The sequence below is a fragment of the Aquarana catesbeiana genome, linkage group LG04, assembly GCF_042186555.1.
Source record: "Aquarana catesbeiana isolate 2022-GZ linkage group LG04, ASM4218655v1, whole genome shotgun sequence".
Taxonomy (NCBI): Eukaryota; Metazoa; Chordata; class Amphibia; order Anura; family Ranidae; genus Aquarana; species Aquarana catesbeiana.
In genome coordinates this window covers 588,951,812-588,970,727 of record NC_133327.1, presented here as the reverse complement: position 1 = coordinate 588,970,727, position 18,916 = coordinate 588,951,812, and the positions used below count along the sequence as shown (strand labels likewise).

At 43.7% G+C, this 18,916-nt stretch overlaps 1 protein-coding gene across 1 annotated transcript in view; it reads left to right on the top strand.

Annotated features, from left to right (window-relative positions):
- The window catches only part of LOC141140706 (bifunctional protein GlmU-like), a 138,584-nt gene extending 120,516 nt beyond the window's left edge, over positions 1-18,068 (top strand). Inside the window, exon 4 of the mRNA XM_073628144.1 lies at positions 17,620-18,068. Coding sequence (XP_073484245.1) covers positions 17,620-17,880 — 261 coding nt within the window. The 3' untranslated portion in view covers positions 17,881-18,068. The remainder of the gene's footprint in view (positions 1-17,619) is intronic.
- Positions 18,069-18,916: the final 848 nt, after the last annotated feature.

The following is an 18,916-nucleotide window of genomic DNA, read 5'->3' as shown; positions in this document are numbered from 1 at the left end:
ATATAATTTGGAATAATATTGCCGAAAGGCAGTGGAGAAGCCTTGAGTGTTGCAGATACGCTGCCAATAGAAGGTGCAAATGAGTTGTATGGAACGACGAGGGTGGCGTGGGTGGAAGGCCCTCACTAAGTGCTGTCCACACTTGTTGGCTAAGGAGTAATGGTAGTTATGTGCTTTATCCCTAGCTATAAGAAAGTGGAAGTCTAGGATACCCAGCAATTCTCAGCGGGCATTAGAGAGATCTTCATAGATCGTAGGATATAAGTTTTGTTTGTGGGAGAGCTCAAGGGTAGCTGTAGTTGAGAGAAGACGGGCTATCAGCAGATCTGGCTTTCTTTAAGCGTGATCCATGCTGTATGAAGACCCCACGCAGCATGCATTTCAGGGCTTCCCATTTAACTGAAGGACTAGTATCAACAGATCTATGATCCAAGACAACGTTTTGGATCGCTAGTTTAATCGCCGCCATACAAGGAGTATCTTTTAATAGGTTGTCATTTAAGCGCCAAGAGAACTTCTTATGGACCTTAGGGGGTGTGCTAGTTGTAGATGTATAGGAGCATGGTCGGACCACAATAGATTACCAAGGGACGCTCTAAGAGGAAGGTCTAACACTGATTGGGAGACAAGAAAAAAGTCAATACGGCTATAGGAATTGTGAGCTACTGAGTAACAGCTGTAGTCTCTCTCGAAGGGATGCTGTATATGCCAAACATCCACCAGTTGAGCGGAGTGTAGAAGTGACTTGATATGTGTGAGGGTGGAGTGAGGGATGGAGGACTTACCCGAGGAGGTATCCACAGCTGGGGAAAGAGTCACGCTGAGATAAACCACCCAGAATGAAGCAGAGACCACCGAAAGAGAGTAATTTGTTTAGAACCACGGACAGAAAAACTCCCTGATCATAGTTAGGTCCATACACATTAGCCACTGTGAAGATAGATGAGTTAGATTTCAGTTTGAGAAAAATAAAGCGACCTGAAGGATCAATAAGGGAATCCAGAACCTCTGGATTGAATGTTTTATGGAAGGCTATGGAAACCCCTCGTAATTTGGCTTGCGGGTTCGTGCTGTGGTACCACTTTCGGTCATAGCGATTATTAAGGGCAGGAATGTCCGTGCCCCTAAAGTGGGTCTCTTGTAGGAGTAAGATTTGAGAGCGGGCTTTGTGGAAGTAGTATAATATCTGACTCCTCTTTTCCGGGGTGTTAAAACCCCTGCAATTGAAAGAAGATAACGCAATATTGTTATGGGACATTATGACTGTAACGGAAAAAAGAAAAAAAAACCCACGGGTATTCTATGATATAGCCATCACTTGACCAAATGTGTAACAAGATTTGCTCAATAGAGAAAGACAGGAGAGGGTTAGCGAGAAAAGGTAGGTAGACAGAAAGAAAAGAATAGGAAAGCGTGATCAAGTAAGGAGAGTGGGCAGGTTCCAACTCCAGGTCAGGGGAGAAGGAAAAGTCAAGACAGTATGAGAAGGAAACCACCTTCCAGCTAAAAATGACAGGCCACTAGGTGGCAGCAATAAACCACAGAATGAATAGAAACATATCTCTACAATATATAGCAATCTAGAAAATGTACAGTGCATGGACACACACTGCAGGTCCTAAGGGGTGTAGTCGTGTTAAGCACACGTAGCATCTCACAATCCCACGGGGGAGGCGAATGTAGGCAAAAAAATTTAAATGAATAAAAAAAAATGGACACCATATATTATATATAGCATATAAGGAACCATAAGGCGATAAAATACAATATGTGAAATTCCGCCAAACTATTGTAAGGCAAGGGTTTTGAAGCCCACAGTGAGCACTGAGGAAAACAAGATTAAAACAACATTACATATTATATGGGAGGGCGAGGGAACAACGGGATATAAGCACTGATCCCGGATAGTTTAAGATACAGTATGTGTCTCTTTGGCACCTGCAAACAAGAACGGTTTAGAGAACATAAAACACAAGACGTAAATTGTGAATAGGTTACTTGGAGAGCCAAATGAGCAGACCCTAAGGGGTCATGGGTGCAGGGTGTAAACCCTGTGCAGGGGCAAAGAACAGTCCTGGCCCCCGAAACAACAAAGAAGGGTAAACATAGCAGGAGCTATCAGAAGCTCAATCATCTGGGGGCAGCTGAGAAGAGGATTTGGAGAGCTTCTTCTTGCTGTATTTCTGCCACTGTGGAGGGAATGAGAGTCCTGGGGTTGTAGGTGAGAGGGGCCAATCTGGAAGAGAGACCTGAGGCAGTTCCAGGGTACTCTAGAAATTTGGAAAATCCCCCAAGGTGAGGAATAGGGCCGCTTTGCTGTCATGATGGACCCGTAGCTGGAAGAGGAGCCGCCATTGGTATTTGATGTTATTTTCCTGGAGGAGGGATGTGAGTGGTTTTAGAGAGCGTCTCATGGAAAAAGTTTGGCGGGATTGATTCTGCAGGAGCATGACAAGGGTCCCATTCAGCCGAATGGAATCCTGTGTGCCGGCAGTTCGCATGATTGCCTCTTTATCATGGTAGAAATGCACCCTACACAGTGTGTCACAAACAAAGAAAAAATCGGGGTTCCTCGGGACTGAGGTCCTGTGGACTCTGTCCAATTCAAAAGGGGAATCTTTAGGCTGTTGGTGCAGCTGGTTAAAGATGGCGATGACTGCCCCCGCCAGATCCTTATGCTCTACTGATTCAAGAATGCCATGGATCCTGATGTTGTTCTGTCTATTTCTGTTTCAATGTCGTCCTGCTGGTACATGAGCTGTTGCAGTAAAACAGTATGAAAGTTCAGTGTCTCCTCATGGGATTGCAGAGCATTGCACACACCATCCGTGGTATTTTCAATGTCCTCCATGTGGACCCCCAGGTCTTTCTTGAGCTTAGTAATCTCCTGCTTATATGTCTTATCAATGCGTTTGACATAGTGTTCAAAATCAACCTTACTAGGCAGAGAGCGTATATATGAATGTAAGGATCACTTCTGCGATTCCATATCCCATCCATCCATCCCCTGAGTATAGTGAGGCCTGAGAGAGGCTTTGAGAGCTGCGTGTGGGTGGATCAAAGTCAGCAAGGGATGCAGAACGGCCCCTGGAGCTTACCTGCATGGCATCTGCTGGCTCAGAGCAGGCTGGGGAGGATCTTGGATTTTGCCTTGTGCATAGAGGCTGCAGATGATGTCCCAGATCGCCTCCTACCTGGCCACCGCTGGATTTTTTTTTGGCCTTGGGCTTGCCCTTGCCCATCGGTACAGTCTGGAGGAGATTGAGAAGGATTGGAGGAGTTAGAGCCCTGTGAGAACCGTCAGGACCAGGAGCTGCCGCGATACATGTCCTATGGCTCCATGCGCTAAGCTACGCCCCCCCCATGCTCAACATTTAACCTACTGTGTGTCTTAAAAGTGAATACCCAATTGCACTTTCAGTTTAAATTAGTTAAAGTGGTTGTAAACCCTCACATATACCCAGTGAAGTGAACAGCCTCAGGTGATACACAGAGATAAAACAAATCCTCCTACATAGCTTTTACGTGTTTATCTGCAGTCTCCTTTTCCCTGCACCCTTTCAAAAGTGCAGGTCATGTTAAAATCTTTTTTCATCTGTCAGCAGCACAGAGAAGGTGGCGGAGAGGCTGCAGTTACAGTGTGTGAGAGCTGATTGGAGAAAAGAAATTAGATGAAGAACTGTGTTGTGAATAGACTAGCTCCATTCTCCCCCTCCCGACACAATTTTATCTCATGTGTCGGGAAAACTTCTCAGAAGTGACTCTTGCTGATAAAAGAGGAACAAAGCACCAGAGAGAAACAACACCTTTGCCCTGTACACACGATGGGACATTGATCGGACATTACGACAACAAAATCCATCGAATCTTTTCCGACGGATTTTGGGCCAAACTTCTCTTGCATACACCCGGTCGCACAAAGTTGTCGGAAAATCCGATCGTTCTGAACACGGTGACGTAAAACACGTACGTCGGGACTATAAACGGGGCAGTAGCCAATAGCTTCCATCTCTTAATTTATTCTGAGCATGCATGGCACTTTGTGCGTCGGATTTGTGTACACACGATTGGAATTTAAACGATCGGATTTTGTTGTCGGAAAATTTTATATCCTGCTCTCAAACTTTGTGTGTCAGAAATTCCGACGTAAAAAGTCCGATGGAGCCCACACACGATCCGAATTTCCAACAACAACACAATCCAATCGCACTTTTTCCATCGGAAAATCCGACCGTGTGTACAGGGCATTAGAGCTTTGGAGAGATAAGTAAACACTACAGATATATGTGCTTTGCTCAAATTCCATGACTGAGGTTTACAACCACTTTAATTACATTCCGACATGCTTCTATAGAAAAGGTATGCAAAGTCTTACAGTATATTTTCTTTAGAAAGCAGCTACAGCCTAAGTAGAAAAGCTGGTCCCCTGCCAGCATGCTGCAGAAAGGGGTCCATTGATGTCTATGTGGAAGGAGTGGTCTCCCTGCAGAGCTTTCCATTCAGCATTGAGCAAGCCCTTTGCTGATTGCAGAGCTATTGTAAGGAACATTGCGCAAGCTGTTGGGCTTTCTTTATCGCACCTCACGGAAGACAGCGCCACAGTAATTACTGAATGGGTTATATGGCACCTTCAGGTGACGGACACTGGCACACCCTAGACATGAAGTTCAACTTCCCATATAACCCCTCCCCTTACCGGATCCATTCAAAGTGTCTTTTCAGGCCGAATTGAATGGTACCCGGGCCTCGTGGTGGGGAAAAGAGGTTTTTCCTGTAATGCTTCTCTTTTTAGAGAGCTGGACCCTGGGATCCGGTGCTTTGGTTATTTCAGCCATATTTCCTGACGGGGTGCTTTACAGGTCCAGGGGTGTGTAACCTCGATAAAAAGGGGCCCTGGTCCCTGAAGGTTTTTTAAACGGAGCCCACCGTGAGTGATGAAAATTGGGTCTGTTTGATTTACCACAGAACCCTGCAGCTGGATAAGGTAAGTGGAGATTCCTAAGGAATTTTCTAATTCTTGGGTTTTCTCCTTTAAAGTAAATGTTGTCATGCCTAAAGTCGCCACCGCGGGCTGTCAAGAGCACGTACCTGTTCCATGCTTGTCAGTCTCGCTCTGTGTCAATACAAGCTGCACGCTTCCTCCAGCCCGAGCCCAGGTAAGACGTGGGAAGGGGGTTTTTTTTCTTTAAAACATCCCCCACCTGGACAGCTCCTCTCCAGGAGGCAGAAGGAGCATGGGCCAGTTGGCGGTATGCCGCGCCGCTCCTGCTCCCGCCGCCATAATGACAGTTCTCCATCCATCAGCTCTCCTCCACCCCAGCCCCCCCTCCCCATGCGATCCGGTCGGATCAGAGGCCCGCTTGCGCAGGAAAACAATCTTTTTTTGAAAAGAGTGGGGGGGGGGGGGGGCGCGTTGGGAAGATGGAAAAAGGGGGGCAGGGCTTAGCGCAGCATTGATGTGCCTCAGACGTTCACAAACGTGGGGCTGTGTAAGCTATAAAGTGCACCTTTTTTCAGGTTTATTCAGCTGTCAGAGGGACACAGAGCAGATGGGGGCATGTGAGTGTTGGTGACACAGGCATTCCCAGGGCACATTTACTTAGCATCAGGCTGAACATATATAGCAGCGGCAGTTGCTGGACTATTTCTTCAGCAGTGGGTGCATTTTGGTAGTACCTCTGCATTTGTGCTTGGCACTATGACCGGGGGGAGGTACAAATACCTAAAAAAACAAGGGCACAAAGGGGTCGCCCTCAGGCTCTAAGGATCCTCCCTCTGCAACACCACCCCCCCCAGAAAGGCCCAGGGAGGCTGGTCAGAGTGAGCCATCAGGGTCGTCAGGGGTTGCAAATGCTTCCGACACTTCAGCCCCTGTCTATATTACCCGCTACACAGCCCAATTGAATACCATTCCTGCAGGAACATGAGAGGCCTATTTAGAGATTCGCACCCTCCTTATCTTATTGGCGGTTCCTGTGAGCTCTGACTTACCGCTCCATTCTCTCTGGGTCCAGCTCACCTGTCTCTCCAAGTTATGATCTGAGGCATGTCCCACCCATTTTACACCCAAGTGGGCAGTAAAAAGTTAATCTCACCTGGGTTACTCCAACTTGACAATTCAACTTAGTGGACTTTTGGATGTGGGATCTCATCTATCTTCAATATTGCTGTGTATCTTGTCACTATCATTGCAGAGGAACGTGCGTTTATTAAACACAACAGCACGCCTTATTCGAACCATTTGTGCAATACTCCTGTTCTTCATTTGCTATCCAATGTTTTTAGGAATGTCATTTGTCATTTTTGTGCTATTTTTGTATACTGAATAAAATTTATATACTTTTTATCTATTTTTGTATTCACCATACTTTGATCCTGTGTTCTTTTTCTGCCCATATTATCCCTTTTGGGGCATCTTTTTCTCTTCATATTAGGTTTTGGGATGTGGCAGAGACCCTCAGGACTAGCTTCTTAACTAGCTCCTCTTTCTCCATACTGTCTATATTACTGAGGAGGTTTTTTCCTCAGCCATGTTTGGATTGGAGGAAAGATTAGCAGCTTTAATCGCATCTTCACATAGTGGAAGAAAACGCATTAGGTCCCCTTCTACCACCCAGGATCCTCAAACAGAGGAACAGTGGGAGAGGGAAGATGAATCCCCCTCAGGGGACTGTGAAGAGACTGATGACTCCTCTTCCGTGGGATCAAGTGGGGAAGAACATTCTTCAGCTTCACAATCTGAGAAATTGCTGGTGCGTTCTCTTACTGAAATGGTCCCCTCCAAATTTAAGCTACCCTTAACTGAGTCGGTTGAAAAGCCCACTTCTTGTTTGGGTTCACTAAAACCTTCTCTTTTCGTGCTTTTCCTGTCCATTCGTTGCTGGAAAAGCTTATGTATTCTGAGTGGGATCACCCAGATAAGCATTTTCCCCCCCCTAAAAAGTTTTCAACACTTTATCCTATAGAGGAAAAATTTACTAAGATGTGGAGTATACCAGCAATTGACGCTGCTATATCCTCTGTGAATAAAAGCTTGACTTATAAGGTTGACAATGCACAATGCTTAGGGATCCAACTGATAAAAAATTGTAATTCCTGTTAAAAAACATTTTCTCCTTGGCAGGTTCAGTGGCTCAACGTGCAGTGGTGGCAATTGGGGTCAATCCTTGAGAGACCATTTGTAACAGGTGCTCAAGGTTTTCCCTGAACAGCAGGCCCAATATTTTAGCCGAGCTGCCAGCGGCTTTGTGTTTTGCAATTGACACAATCATAGATTCTATTATTCAAACCGCTCACCTTACGCATGGGTTGGTGCATATGCGTAGAATCTTATGGTTGAAAAGTTGGTCAGCTGAAGCGCTATTGCAAAAAGCTCCTGGCTGGTTTTCCTTTTCGCGGTGAAAAGCTGTTTGGGGATGATTTGGATAAATATATCCAAAATATATCAAATGGGAAAAGTACCCTTTTGCCAGTTAAGAAAAGGAGTAAACATCACTCATTTAAATGGGCTCTTTCTCCAGTGCCAGGGGCATCAGCCTCCAGACAGGGTCAACCCCGGGGACAAAAGAAGTCCTGGGGGAGGAAACCTGCAAGACAGAACGCTAAAGCCTCTTTGTGAAGGGGCGCCCCCCCTCGTTCGAGTGGGGTGAAGACTTTTGCAGTTCTCAAGGGTCTGGCAGGAGGAATTTTGAGACAGATGGGTGGTCTCCACAATAGCTCTAGGTTACAAACTAGAGTTCAGAGAATTCCCGTCTCCTCGTTTCCTCAGGTTAAATGTTCCCAATGATCCAGAGAAAAAGAAGTCTCTCTTTCAAGCGTTAGACCGACTTTTGTAGCAAAAAGTGATCATGGTGGTCCCCATGGAAGTGCAGGGGTTGGGGTTTTATTCAAACCTTTTCACGGTGCCAAAACAAATGGAGATGTCAGACCCATTCTAGATCTCAAAGATCTAAACCGGTTCCTGAAGATCTGCTCTTTTCGCATGGAATCAATCCGATCAGTAGTCTCCATCCTACAAGGAGGAGAGCTTCTAGCATCAATCAACATCAAGGATGCATACCTGCATATACCTATTTTTCCCGCTCATCAAAAATATCTGCGTTTCAAAGTAGAAAAACTTCACTTTCAGTTTGTAGCCTTGCCTTTCGGTCTAGCTACTGCACTTCGGGTTTTTACAAAACTTCTGGCCCTTCCTCTGGCCAGATTAAGGATTCAAGGTATAAAAATGATAGCATACCTAGACGACCTGCTCTTGATAGACCAGTTGGTAGCCCGCTTAGACCAAAGTATGGACACCACAGTCAACTATCTGGAATACCTAGGTTGGGTCCTCAACCTAGAGAAATCTCTTTTTAAAGCCAGTAAGAAGATTAGAGTACTTGGGTCTGGTTATAGATACAGCCCAGAAGAGGGTGTTTTTACCCCAGGCAAAGATCAGCGCCATAAAGGAGCTGGTTCTGGTGGTCAGGGTGAAGAAGGGTCCTTCTGTTCGCCTTTGTATGAGGTTGTTGGGGAAGATGATGGCTTCTTTCAAAGAGGTTCCTTATGCTCAGTTTCATTCATGACTGCTGTAAAACAGTATCCTGTCTGCCTGGAACAAGAAGGTCCAAGCACTAGATTTTCCAATGCGTTTGTCGCCAAAAGTGTGCCAGAGCCTCAGTTGGTGGAGGATATCCGAGAATCTGCAGAAGGGGAAATCCTTCTTACCAGTTACCTGGAAGGTGGTAACAACAAATGCCAGCCTTTCGGGTTGGGGAGCAGTCCTGGAAGAAGTGTCTGTCCAAGGGAAATGGTCCAGAACCAAAAGGACCTTGCCCATCAACATTCTAGAGATTCGGGCAGCGCACCTAGCCCTAAAGGCCTGGACATTCAGGTTGTCAGGATTCAATCTGACAATGCCACAGCAGTGGCTTATATCAATCACCAAGGGGGCACCAGAAGTCATGCAGCCCAGGGTAAACCATATCCTAACCTGGGCAGAAAAGCATGTGTTGTGCATATCAGCAATCTTCATTCCAGGGGTAGAGAACTGGCAGGTGGACTACTTAAGTCTCCAGCAGTTGTTCCCGGGGGAATGGTCCCTTCACCCCGACATCTTCCTGGCTATATGCCAAAGATGGGGGATCTCGGACGTAGATCTGTTTGCGTCCCGTCAACAACAAAGTCGACAACTTTGTGTCAAGAACAAGGGATCCACTCGCATGCGGAACAGATGTGTTGGTGACCCCGTGGGATCAGTTTTCACTGATTTATGCATTTCCTCCTATTCTGCTGCTACCTCGACTTCTTCGCAGGATCAAGTAGGAAAGGAAGTCGGTAGTTCTTGTGTCCCCAGCGTGGCCCAGAAGATCTTGGTATGCATAAATAGTAAAGATGGCGGTAGGGGCCCCATGGACCCTACCACCACGTCCAGACCTGCTATCGCAGGGACCAATATTCCATCCTACCTTACAAACGCTAAATTTAACGGTTTGGCTATTGAAACCCACATTCTGAAGAGTCATGGGCTTTCAGGCTCAGTGATATCTACTTTGATTAATGCAAGGAAGCCAGCTTCCAGAGTCATTTATTATAGAGTCTGGAAGGCATATGTTTCCTAGTGTGAATCCAGGGGTGGCATAGAAACTATGTTATAGGTAGAATCCTTGCCTTTCTGCAAATGGCGTTAGAGTTGAAGCTGGCCTTGAATACCATCATATCGATTTTGTTTCAATGACCACTTGCTTTGCATTCTTTGGTCCGAAGCTTTATACAGGGGGTAACGTGGCTTAATCCACTGTTAGAGCACCCCTGAACCCTTGGGACTTGAATTTAGTTCTGTCGGCGTTACAGAAACAGCCTTTTGAGCCGATACGACATATTCCCTTGCTCCTGTTGACAAGGAAGCTAGTTTTTCTGGTGGCCATATCTTATGCAAGAAGGGTATCAGAATTGGCTGCCCTTTCTTGTAAAGAGCCATATTTAATCATTTACAAGGATAGAGTAGTGTTGCGTCCTCATCCTGGCTTTCTGCCAAAGGTGGTTTCAGGTTTTCATGTAAACCAGGATATTGTTCTACCGTCATTTTTTCTAGAACCCTGTTCTACGGAAGAAAAGTCACTACATTCTCTGGATGTAGTGAGAGCAGTCAAAATCTATTTGAAGGCGACTGCTAAGATTCGGAAAACTGATGTTTTGTTTGTGTTGCCTGAAGGTCCTAGAAAAGGACAGGCAGAGTCGAAATCTACTATTGCTAAATGAATTTGGCAAGTAATTATTCAAGCTTATGATTTGAATAGGAAAGTTCCACCTTTTCAAATCAAAGCGCACTCCACCAGGGCCGTTAGTGCTTCGTGGGCAGTGCGTCACCAAGCCTCCATGGCTCAAATCTGCAAGGCTGCAACTTGGGCTTCAGTCTATACATTCACCAGATTCTATCAGGTGGATATAAGAAGACATGAGGATATCGCCTTTGGGCGCAGTGTGCTGCAGGCAGCAGTATAGGTCCTCAGGTCTTATTGCACCCTACTTTTGTTTGTGTCTCCCTCCCCTCAGATAGCATTGCTCTGGGACATCCCATACAGTAATTACTGTGGCTCTATGTCCCGTGATGTACGATAAAGAAAATAGGATTTTTATAACAGCTTACCTGTAAAATCCTTTTCTTGGAGTACTTCATGGGACACAGAGGTCCCTCCCCTCTTTCTGGTTACTCCAAGAAAAGGAGTTTACAGATAAGCTGTTATAAAAATCCTATTATTGTGCATGGGCATAAACATGCACATGTTTACTCATATAGAAACCTAACTAGATGTGCGACTTTGCGCACACATACGCGCTGTGACTTTTGATCTTGAAACTTATGCTGACCTTGTTATTGACCCAGCTTCCACCTGACCTGCTTTTGAAATGATCCTTGACTGTCTGTGATTTCTGCTCATCTCCATTACTGACTTCGGCCTGGACTTCTGACCAAGATTCTGTTTATTGACTTAGTATCTTGCTGCCTGCACGCTGCTAACCTCTGCTTATTCTTGACTCTGATCCTGCATACAATTCAGTGCCTTCTTGCTCGGCTGTTACTGGACTCCACTCCACTCATCCAAAGCAATAAATACTATGAGCTACGCTTTGGATAGACAGTTTACCAGGCAAATAATCTTATTTGCTTTGGGGGCTTTGCTGTTGTGGGATTCATTCAATTTGGTTTTTCACATTCAATATTAAGTTTCCTGGACGTGGAGAGTATAAGTTTAATATCACAGTCCATTACTCATAACGCAACTTTGTATAGCACCAGCTGTACCCCTACTTATCTGATAACAGCACTCACAATATCCAGGCTTTATTGTCTGCACACTGGCATATGTGCCCTTCCATTGCCCTTGCAGATCTCCTCTCAACTTCTAGGAGTGCTCAGACAGGAATTATGCAAGAAGCCACCCTCATCATCTCAGGCTCCTTATACAGGTATGTGACTGCTATAGCTCTGACTCAGTATAGGGTGTATCAGACCTCTGCAGAGAGACCACTGCTTTTACATAGAAAGCAAGTAAACTCCTAGCAGAGAATAGGCTTTTTTTTCTACTCATTGAACACATAAATGACAAATACCACCATAAACCTAACATATAACCTTAGCTCCTTACAAGAAATCTGTGTGAGGAAATACCAAGACTGCTTTTGGTGACCATTTATGCTAGTTCCAGATTGTTTTGATGATACAATAGAATTTGTTATGTTACTGGCAGATTGGAAGCTTTGACTTTCTCGATTTGCATGGTTGTTTGTGGTCAGTATTTCTAAGTACTGAAGTCAGGGACCTCCTGGCAAGGATGGATTGGCAATAGAAACATTTTTTCTTAGTACAAGTTTCCTCTGAGCCCTTTGAATGCCTGAGTCTAGCGCTAACTTAATCCAACCCCCTAAACAAATTTCTCACACTAAACTAACCCCACTGAAAGATAGTGGCCCCAAGCTCACTGTGCCCAGCATTCATGATTCTGGAGAATTGGGGGGGTAGAGCTAGAGAGATTTCTTTCTTGCGTATTATTATTTTTTACGCAAGACTTTTTTTAAGTTCTTGCTGAAGATTGAGCCTCTGCTTTCTGCAGGAGCAAAACACAGATTGAAGCTGCTTTTGTTTTCTGCAAAAATTATAATTTTAATGTCTGGCCTTTCAGCTTGTCTTAGAAGGGCACATAATGAGGCCCTTGTTATGTGCCAGCCCCCTCACTATGAAAAGGGTGGGTTCCCAGCAGGCATTGTGTGTTGGAGTAGTTAAGGAAGAGCTGATGGTCTTTGCAGAGATAGTCAGCTGATACCGTGCTATACTGTGCTACATTGTATTAAAGTGGGAGTAAAGTCTTATGTTTTACTTGTACCTACAGGTAAGCCTATAATAAGGCATACTGTAGGTACTGTGAATATCTTCTAAACTTGCACAGTTTAGGGGATATTCAGAGTGCATGCAGCCGATGATGTCATTAGAGCCCGTGCAGGGTTTTCTTTTTTGTTTTTTTTCCCCAGGGTTTACAACTATTTTAAATTACTGTGTTTTGCAAAGTGTTAGGGTGTATATTTTGTATACCACCTGTGTTTACAATCCAGAAAGTTTAAAAAAATTGGGTTGGGGTTTAGTGTTTCATATTTTTTTATTTTTTATTTTATTTTCTGTTGCTAGGGTGTTTTTTATTATGATTATTAATATTATTACAGGGTGCACACTTACTGTTGACACAGGCAAAGCTGCCCTTTGTTTGCAGCATGTTACTGCATACGGCTGCCATTAGGTTTAGGCAATCCCCTTTATAAAAAAAAAACAAAAAAAACATCAGGAAGGCCTAAAATAACAGCAGGTTCTGCAGAACCTGAAGGATTTGAAGTGTTTTTGTGCACTCTGTTTTGGCATTTTATTAAACTTTTTAAGAGAATATAGGGTGGTACTGCAAAAGTAAAATCTCACAAACTTTGTACAAAGTTGAGGGCTTTAGCTTTTTTTTTTTTTATAGTAATGTTTCCTATAATTTTAAGATCTCTTTTGACTGTTACTTACACTGTTCAATTTAGGCTTATTACTGCTTAATTTAAAACTAGCTACCACTAACCACTTGACCTCTGGAAGGTTTTACCCCCTTCATGACCAGGGCATTTTTTGCTATTCAGCACTGTGCTACTTTAACTGGCAATTGCTCAGTCATGCAACACTGTACCCAGATAAAATTTATATCATTTTTTTCACACAAATAGGGCTTTCCTCTAGTGGTACTTAACCACTTGACCTCCGGAAGATTTACCCCCCTTTCATTACCAGGCCATTTTTTGCAAAACGCCATTGCATTACTTTGACTGACAATTGCGTGGCTGTGCGACACTGTACCCAAATGAAATTGTTGTAATTTTTTCCCCACAAATAGAGCTTTCTTTTGGTGGTATTTGATCACCTCTGCATCTTTTATTTTTTGCGCTATAAACAAAAAAATATCGACAATTTTGAAAAAAAAAATAAAAACAATAATTTTTTACTTTTTTTTATAAGACATATCCAATAAATAACTAGAAAAATCCAAATTCGTTCATAAATTTAGGCCAATATGTATTCTGCTACATATTTTGGGTAACACAATCCCAATAAGCATATATTGATTGGTTTGTGCAAAGGTTATAGCATCTACAAACTAGATAGCTTTATTTATTTTAATTTTATTTTTTTTATTAGTAATGGTGACTATCAGCAGCTTATATGATTGGCTCTTGTGATCACTGGTACCTAATCACAGATCACAGACAATAGTAAACATTGATGTCATAAATGGATCATAGCAATCACAGCTGTTTGATACCAAGCTCATAGCAACTTGATACCGAGCACTGCAATTCACCGGATGCAATCCACCATGCGCCAGTGCGCATGTGCACCGTGTCTTACGGGTACTGCTGGCGATCAGAAAGTGGTTAAACAAACCTCAACTTAAAAATAAAAAAATCAATTACACATCCAAAATATGCAATGCTAAAATATGATGTCGCTGATGCTGTCTGTGAAAATCGCACTGTTCCATAACAGCACACACAGATTAAAAGCATTTCCTAAGCATGCAATTTAAACAATTAATGGTTTTTCCATGTTGTCTCATTATTTATAGCCTTTCCCTGCTGTGTGGTATTTTTTTTAAATGTTTGCTTTGTTAAATATCCCCCATCCCATGGTAGTTCCCAGCTCTCCATGTCCTTTTTTGATAACAGCTTTCCTATTAACCTGGAAATGGGGAGAATTTAGTATCAAAGATTTGCCTCATATAGATGCCAGTGAGATTTACTGCTATTTATAGGTATTGTGAATTTTAAACAGGATTTGATGAACCCCCTCATACTGAACTTGGGTAGATTCACCGATCTGGTTGTGTCTATATACAGTATCCTAATGGCTCTAAAACAAGGCTACTGAGTACACACAGCAGCTGACATGCTTCTGTTGACATTGCAAGCATTAAAGTCACTAACTGAACTCACTAAATAAATATTTTCTCCAACCATCTTCCAGGACAGCCCATGAAATTTAGAGCTCCTCCCTAGGAAGTTAAAAGGTGGTCCTCCATATCCTCACCTCAGTTTTACACCCCTTTCACACTGAGGCGCTTTACAGGCACTATAGCGCTAAAAATAGTGCCTGCATAGCGCCTGTAAAGAGCCCCTCCTGTCTCTCCAGGGTGAAAGCCTGAGGGCTTTCACCCTGGAGCGGTGAGCTTACAGGACGTTAAAAAACTCCTGCAAGCAGCATCTTTGGAGCGGTGAAGGAGCGGTGTATACACCACTCCTTCACCTCTCCTGCCCAGGTCGTTTTAACCCTTTTTTGGCAACTAACGGGGGTTAAAACCACCTCGCTAGCAGCCAAAAACCCCTGCAAAAATGACGGTAAAGCGCTGCTAAAAATAGCAATGCTTTACTGCCGACGCCCCAGTGTGAAAGGGGCCTTAGTGTTCCCTCCTGACCGGAGTACCATGTTACCTGTGGAACTGGTAGTGGAATCCCTAGTCTCATTGTCTGTGTCTGTACATCTGTACCTCTTTTTCCTTTTTACCCATCCACAAAATCCACTCTTTGCTGGCAGGTGGTAGCTGTGGATCGTCTGCTTCCAGTACATTAGGAAGCCCAGTCAGAGCCATCTTATCGAGCAGGCAACGGGGGGCTCCAAGTGCTCATGGAAGTGCCTAACCTGCTATCCTCTAGGCCTTATTGACCTCTGGCCCAAAAATAGGGGGGTGGGGGGTGACACCATTTTTACCGCACCAGGTGACACCAACCCTAGTGACACCACTGCTTTAGTCTTAGTAGCAGGGCTGACAGAGTGGGTACCAGCAGCCAGGAGAAAGAAGAGTCATGTGTCATCGGCAGTCCCTTCTCTGCACGTGAGGAAAAATTCTGCTTTCCTGTGAGCCCCTGTACACACATGTCATGTGTGTTGCTCTACTAACTAACCTCATCCTCTGCCCTACTCACTGTCACCATCCACAGCCCTACTAACTGTCACCATCCACAGCCTTACTGGCACTATCCACAGCCCTACTAACTGTCACCATCCACAGCCCTACTAACTGTCACCATCCACAGCCCTACTAACTGTCACCATCCACAGCCTTATGCCCCGTACACACGGTCGGATTTTCCGATGGAAAATGTCCGATCGGAACGTGTTGTCGGAAATTCCGACTATGTGTGGGCGCCATCGGACATTTTCCATCGGATTTTCCGACACACAAAGTTGGAGAGCAGGAGATAAAATTTTCCGACAACAAAATCCGTTGTCGGAAATTCCGATCGTGTGTACACAAATCCGACGGACAAAGTGCCACGCATGCTCAGAATAAATAAAGAGATGAAAGCTATTGGCCACTGCCCCATTTATAGTCCCTACGTACGTGTTTTACGTCACCGCGTTTAGAACGATCGGATTTTCCGACAACTTTGTGTGACCGTGTGTATGCAAGACAAGTTTGAGCCAACATCCGTCGGAAAAAATCCTAGGATTTTGTTGTCGGAATGTCCGAACAAAGTCCGACCGTGTGTACGGGGCATAACTGTCATCATCCACAGTCCTACTAACTGACACCGTCCGCAGTCCTACTAACTGACACCATCCACTGCTCTACTGACACCGTTCACTTATCTGTCCTACAAACTGCTGACTCCTATACTCTGCCCTACCTACTACTGGCCTCTTTGGAAAACACCTTTGTAAAGCTTCTCACCTTAAAGGGTAAGTTCACCTTTTAGAAAAAAATAATAAATGCACATTTTTTTGAAGCTATTATTTTCTTTGCTTTTGGAGCCTGTAAAGCATTGCACCAGTGATCAGTAGATCATGCACATCTCCTTCAGATCTGTCAGTATATCTGTGTATCCCTACATCCCGTATGGACAGGCAGAAACTCTGACAGGAAGAAATCAATGAACTACCATGGCGCTCCACAGCACCGTGGTAGTTCATCGAGAACTACAAGTGGTCAACATCAAAGGATGTTGGGGCTTGTAGTTCATTCACACACAGAGCTGTGTGAATAAATGACGCGGCTATGTGGTTTTTGTGGTTGCCATCCCATCTGTCCAAAAAATCAGTAAATTGCAAGCACTTTCTATTAGAGAACCCTTTCTCTCTATTTTTTTTTAATTTGTTGTAAAGACTTACCCTGGGTTTCTACCCAAGGTATCTTGTTCTTTCCAAAGATATCAAGATATTGTATAGCCGACATTTTGCAATTCCCATTCTGGAAAAAAAAAAGAAAGGAGTTTCAATTTACTTGATGTCCTGGGATGTCTTTTGGCTTACTTTGAAGTTATTATGCATTTCAGAAAGTCAGAAAGCCCTTTTTGTCCTCCTTTCTGGTGCACATAAAGGTGTCCGGGCCTCCAAATTCTCTATGGCCAGATGGATCAGACAGGCCATATGTGAAGCATACTGGATCATGCAGACGCCTCCACTGTTTGTGAATGCGCACTCAACTTGGGTCTTGTCTACCTCTTGGGTATAGAGAACTGGTGCCACACTAGGACAGATTTGCAGAGCAGCAACTTGGTCAAGGTTCTTCACCTTTGTAAAGCATTACTGTTGGGTCCTATTATCAGTTCAGGATCAAGAATTTTGTGGAAAGGTCCTCCAGGTCCCTCCTAGACTGTGTAAGGCCTTGCCTATTGTCTCATAGGCTTTCCTGGAAAGTGATTGGGGAACACAGGAGTTGGACTTACTGATAACTCTATTTCCAGTAGTCTTGCAGGACAGTAACGTGTTTTCTGTTCTGGCGGGAGGAGCCCTAGGTCTCATTGGCTGTCCTGGAAGACTACTGGAAATATAGTTATCGGTGAGTCCAACTCTGATTTTCTGATTCATTGCTATAGGCTACAGCACTTCTCACATAACAGTTGCTGGTTGCCAATGCATTTCTCCAAAATTTTACCTAAGGAAAAATACTTAGTTTCACTTATCATTCTAAGATGAGAATTTTTTCTCACACTTTTATCTAAATGAACTGGAGTCAATTTGAGGTGAATTTAGCTGAAATTGCATCCTATTTTTTTTCTGAAACTATGCTGGGGATGCATGTGTTGTTCATTTATAAATATGTTTTTCCCTGATTTGTTTTTCAGATAATATCTCTAAATCAAAAATTTGAAATTGTTTCTTTGGTTGGAACACTAAATGAGCATGCTCACTTGCACATCTCCCTGTCTGATAAAGATGGAAGGACCATCGGTGGCCATGCAATAGGAGATTTGGAGGTCTTCACCACTGCTGAGATAGTGATTGGGGAACTCAGTGACCTTCAATTCACTCGGGAGATGGATGAACGCACGGGCTTCCCAGAACTCGTCATTAGTCCGCGAACAGAAAACACTACCTCTGCCTAGCTTCTAAATTATTTACCATTTTTCCTTGCCAGCCACTGAATGAGATAAATTTGCTTCATAGCATGTCCTTAGACTGCTCTTTGCATTATTGTATTGATTTCAACCATCTGATCACTCACAACATAATCAGTCATGTATGAAATACACACGGCAAAATCATCTCAATAAATTCTTTAAATGTCTTGTCATTAATTTCTGCGGTTTATCAACATGGGCTGCCTTTAATGTTTGGGGATTTTTCTTCTCATGCCAGCCGTTCTGCTAGGATTTTATGAGACTGATTGCCCCAGAGAGGGTATAGGACAATGACAATTGCTCAGAAGGCTAATGAATGTACCGTTTGCTCATCTTTATATGGTTACTAGAACACTAATTGGGAGGGACAGGGTGAACAAATGCAGAGGAGCAGTTATCTGATATGCGTGACTTGGATTTAAAGCAAAAGCTGTAGCAATGTACTTCCTAGTCCTGCAGTTTACTGTTTACAAGCACAAACTATGCTCTTATTAAAGGTTAACAGCTGTTGTAACCTAACGGATCCTGGAAGAGAACTTCTACCTGTTCTTCATAATATGTTACATTGTATAAATAAAATGATTTTAGTTGTGATACGATTTTAAAGAACAGGCATGTTTAATATATTTGGTATTAATAACAATTATACATGCAATCATAAAAATGGAAATAATTCCTTATCACTATTATTATTAAAAGCTGGAGTTTGGCCATTGGTGGGGGTAATTTGGTGAGTGTGTATTTTTTTGTATGGTGATATTTATTTATTTTTTTATATTTATTTATTAAAATGCATAACCTACACAGTTTTACCCGAAGGCCTCGATGTGCAAAACAAAATACATTGACATTAAAAGACTGTCAGGTCACCTTGAGGCTAGGTGACAGATGCACACCTTTGGGATCAGGAGTGCACCGCAAGGCAGTGGATCCCACCGGGTTAGAGCGTAGGATTCTCTGGGGTGCGGAGTCTAAGAGCCAGCAGGTGTTCACCAGAGCCTCTAGTGGTGAGGATGGACTG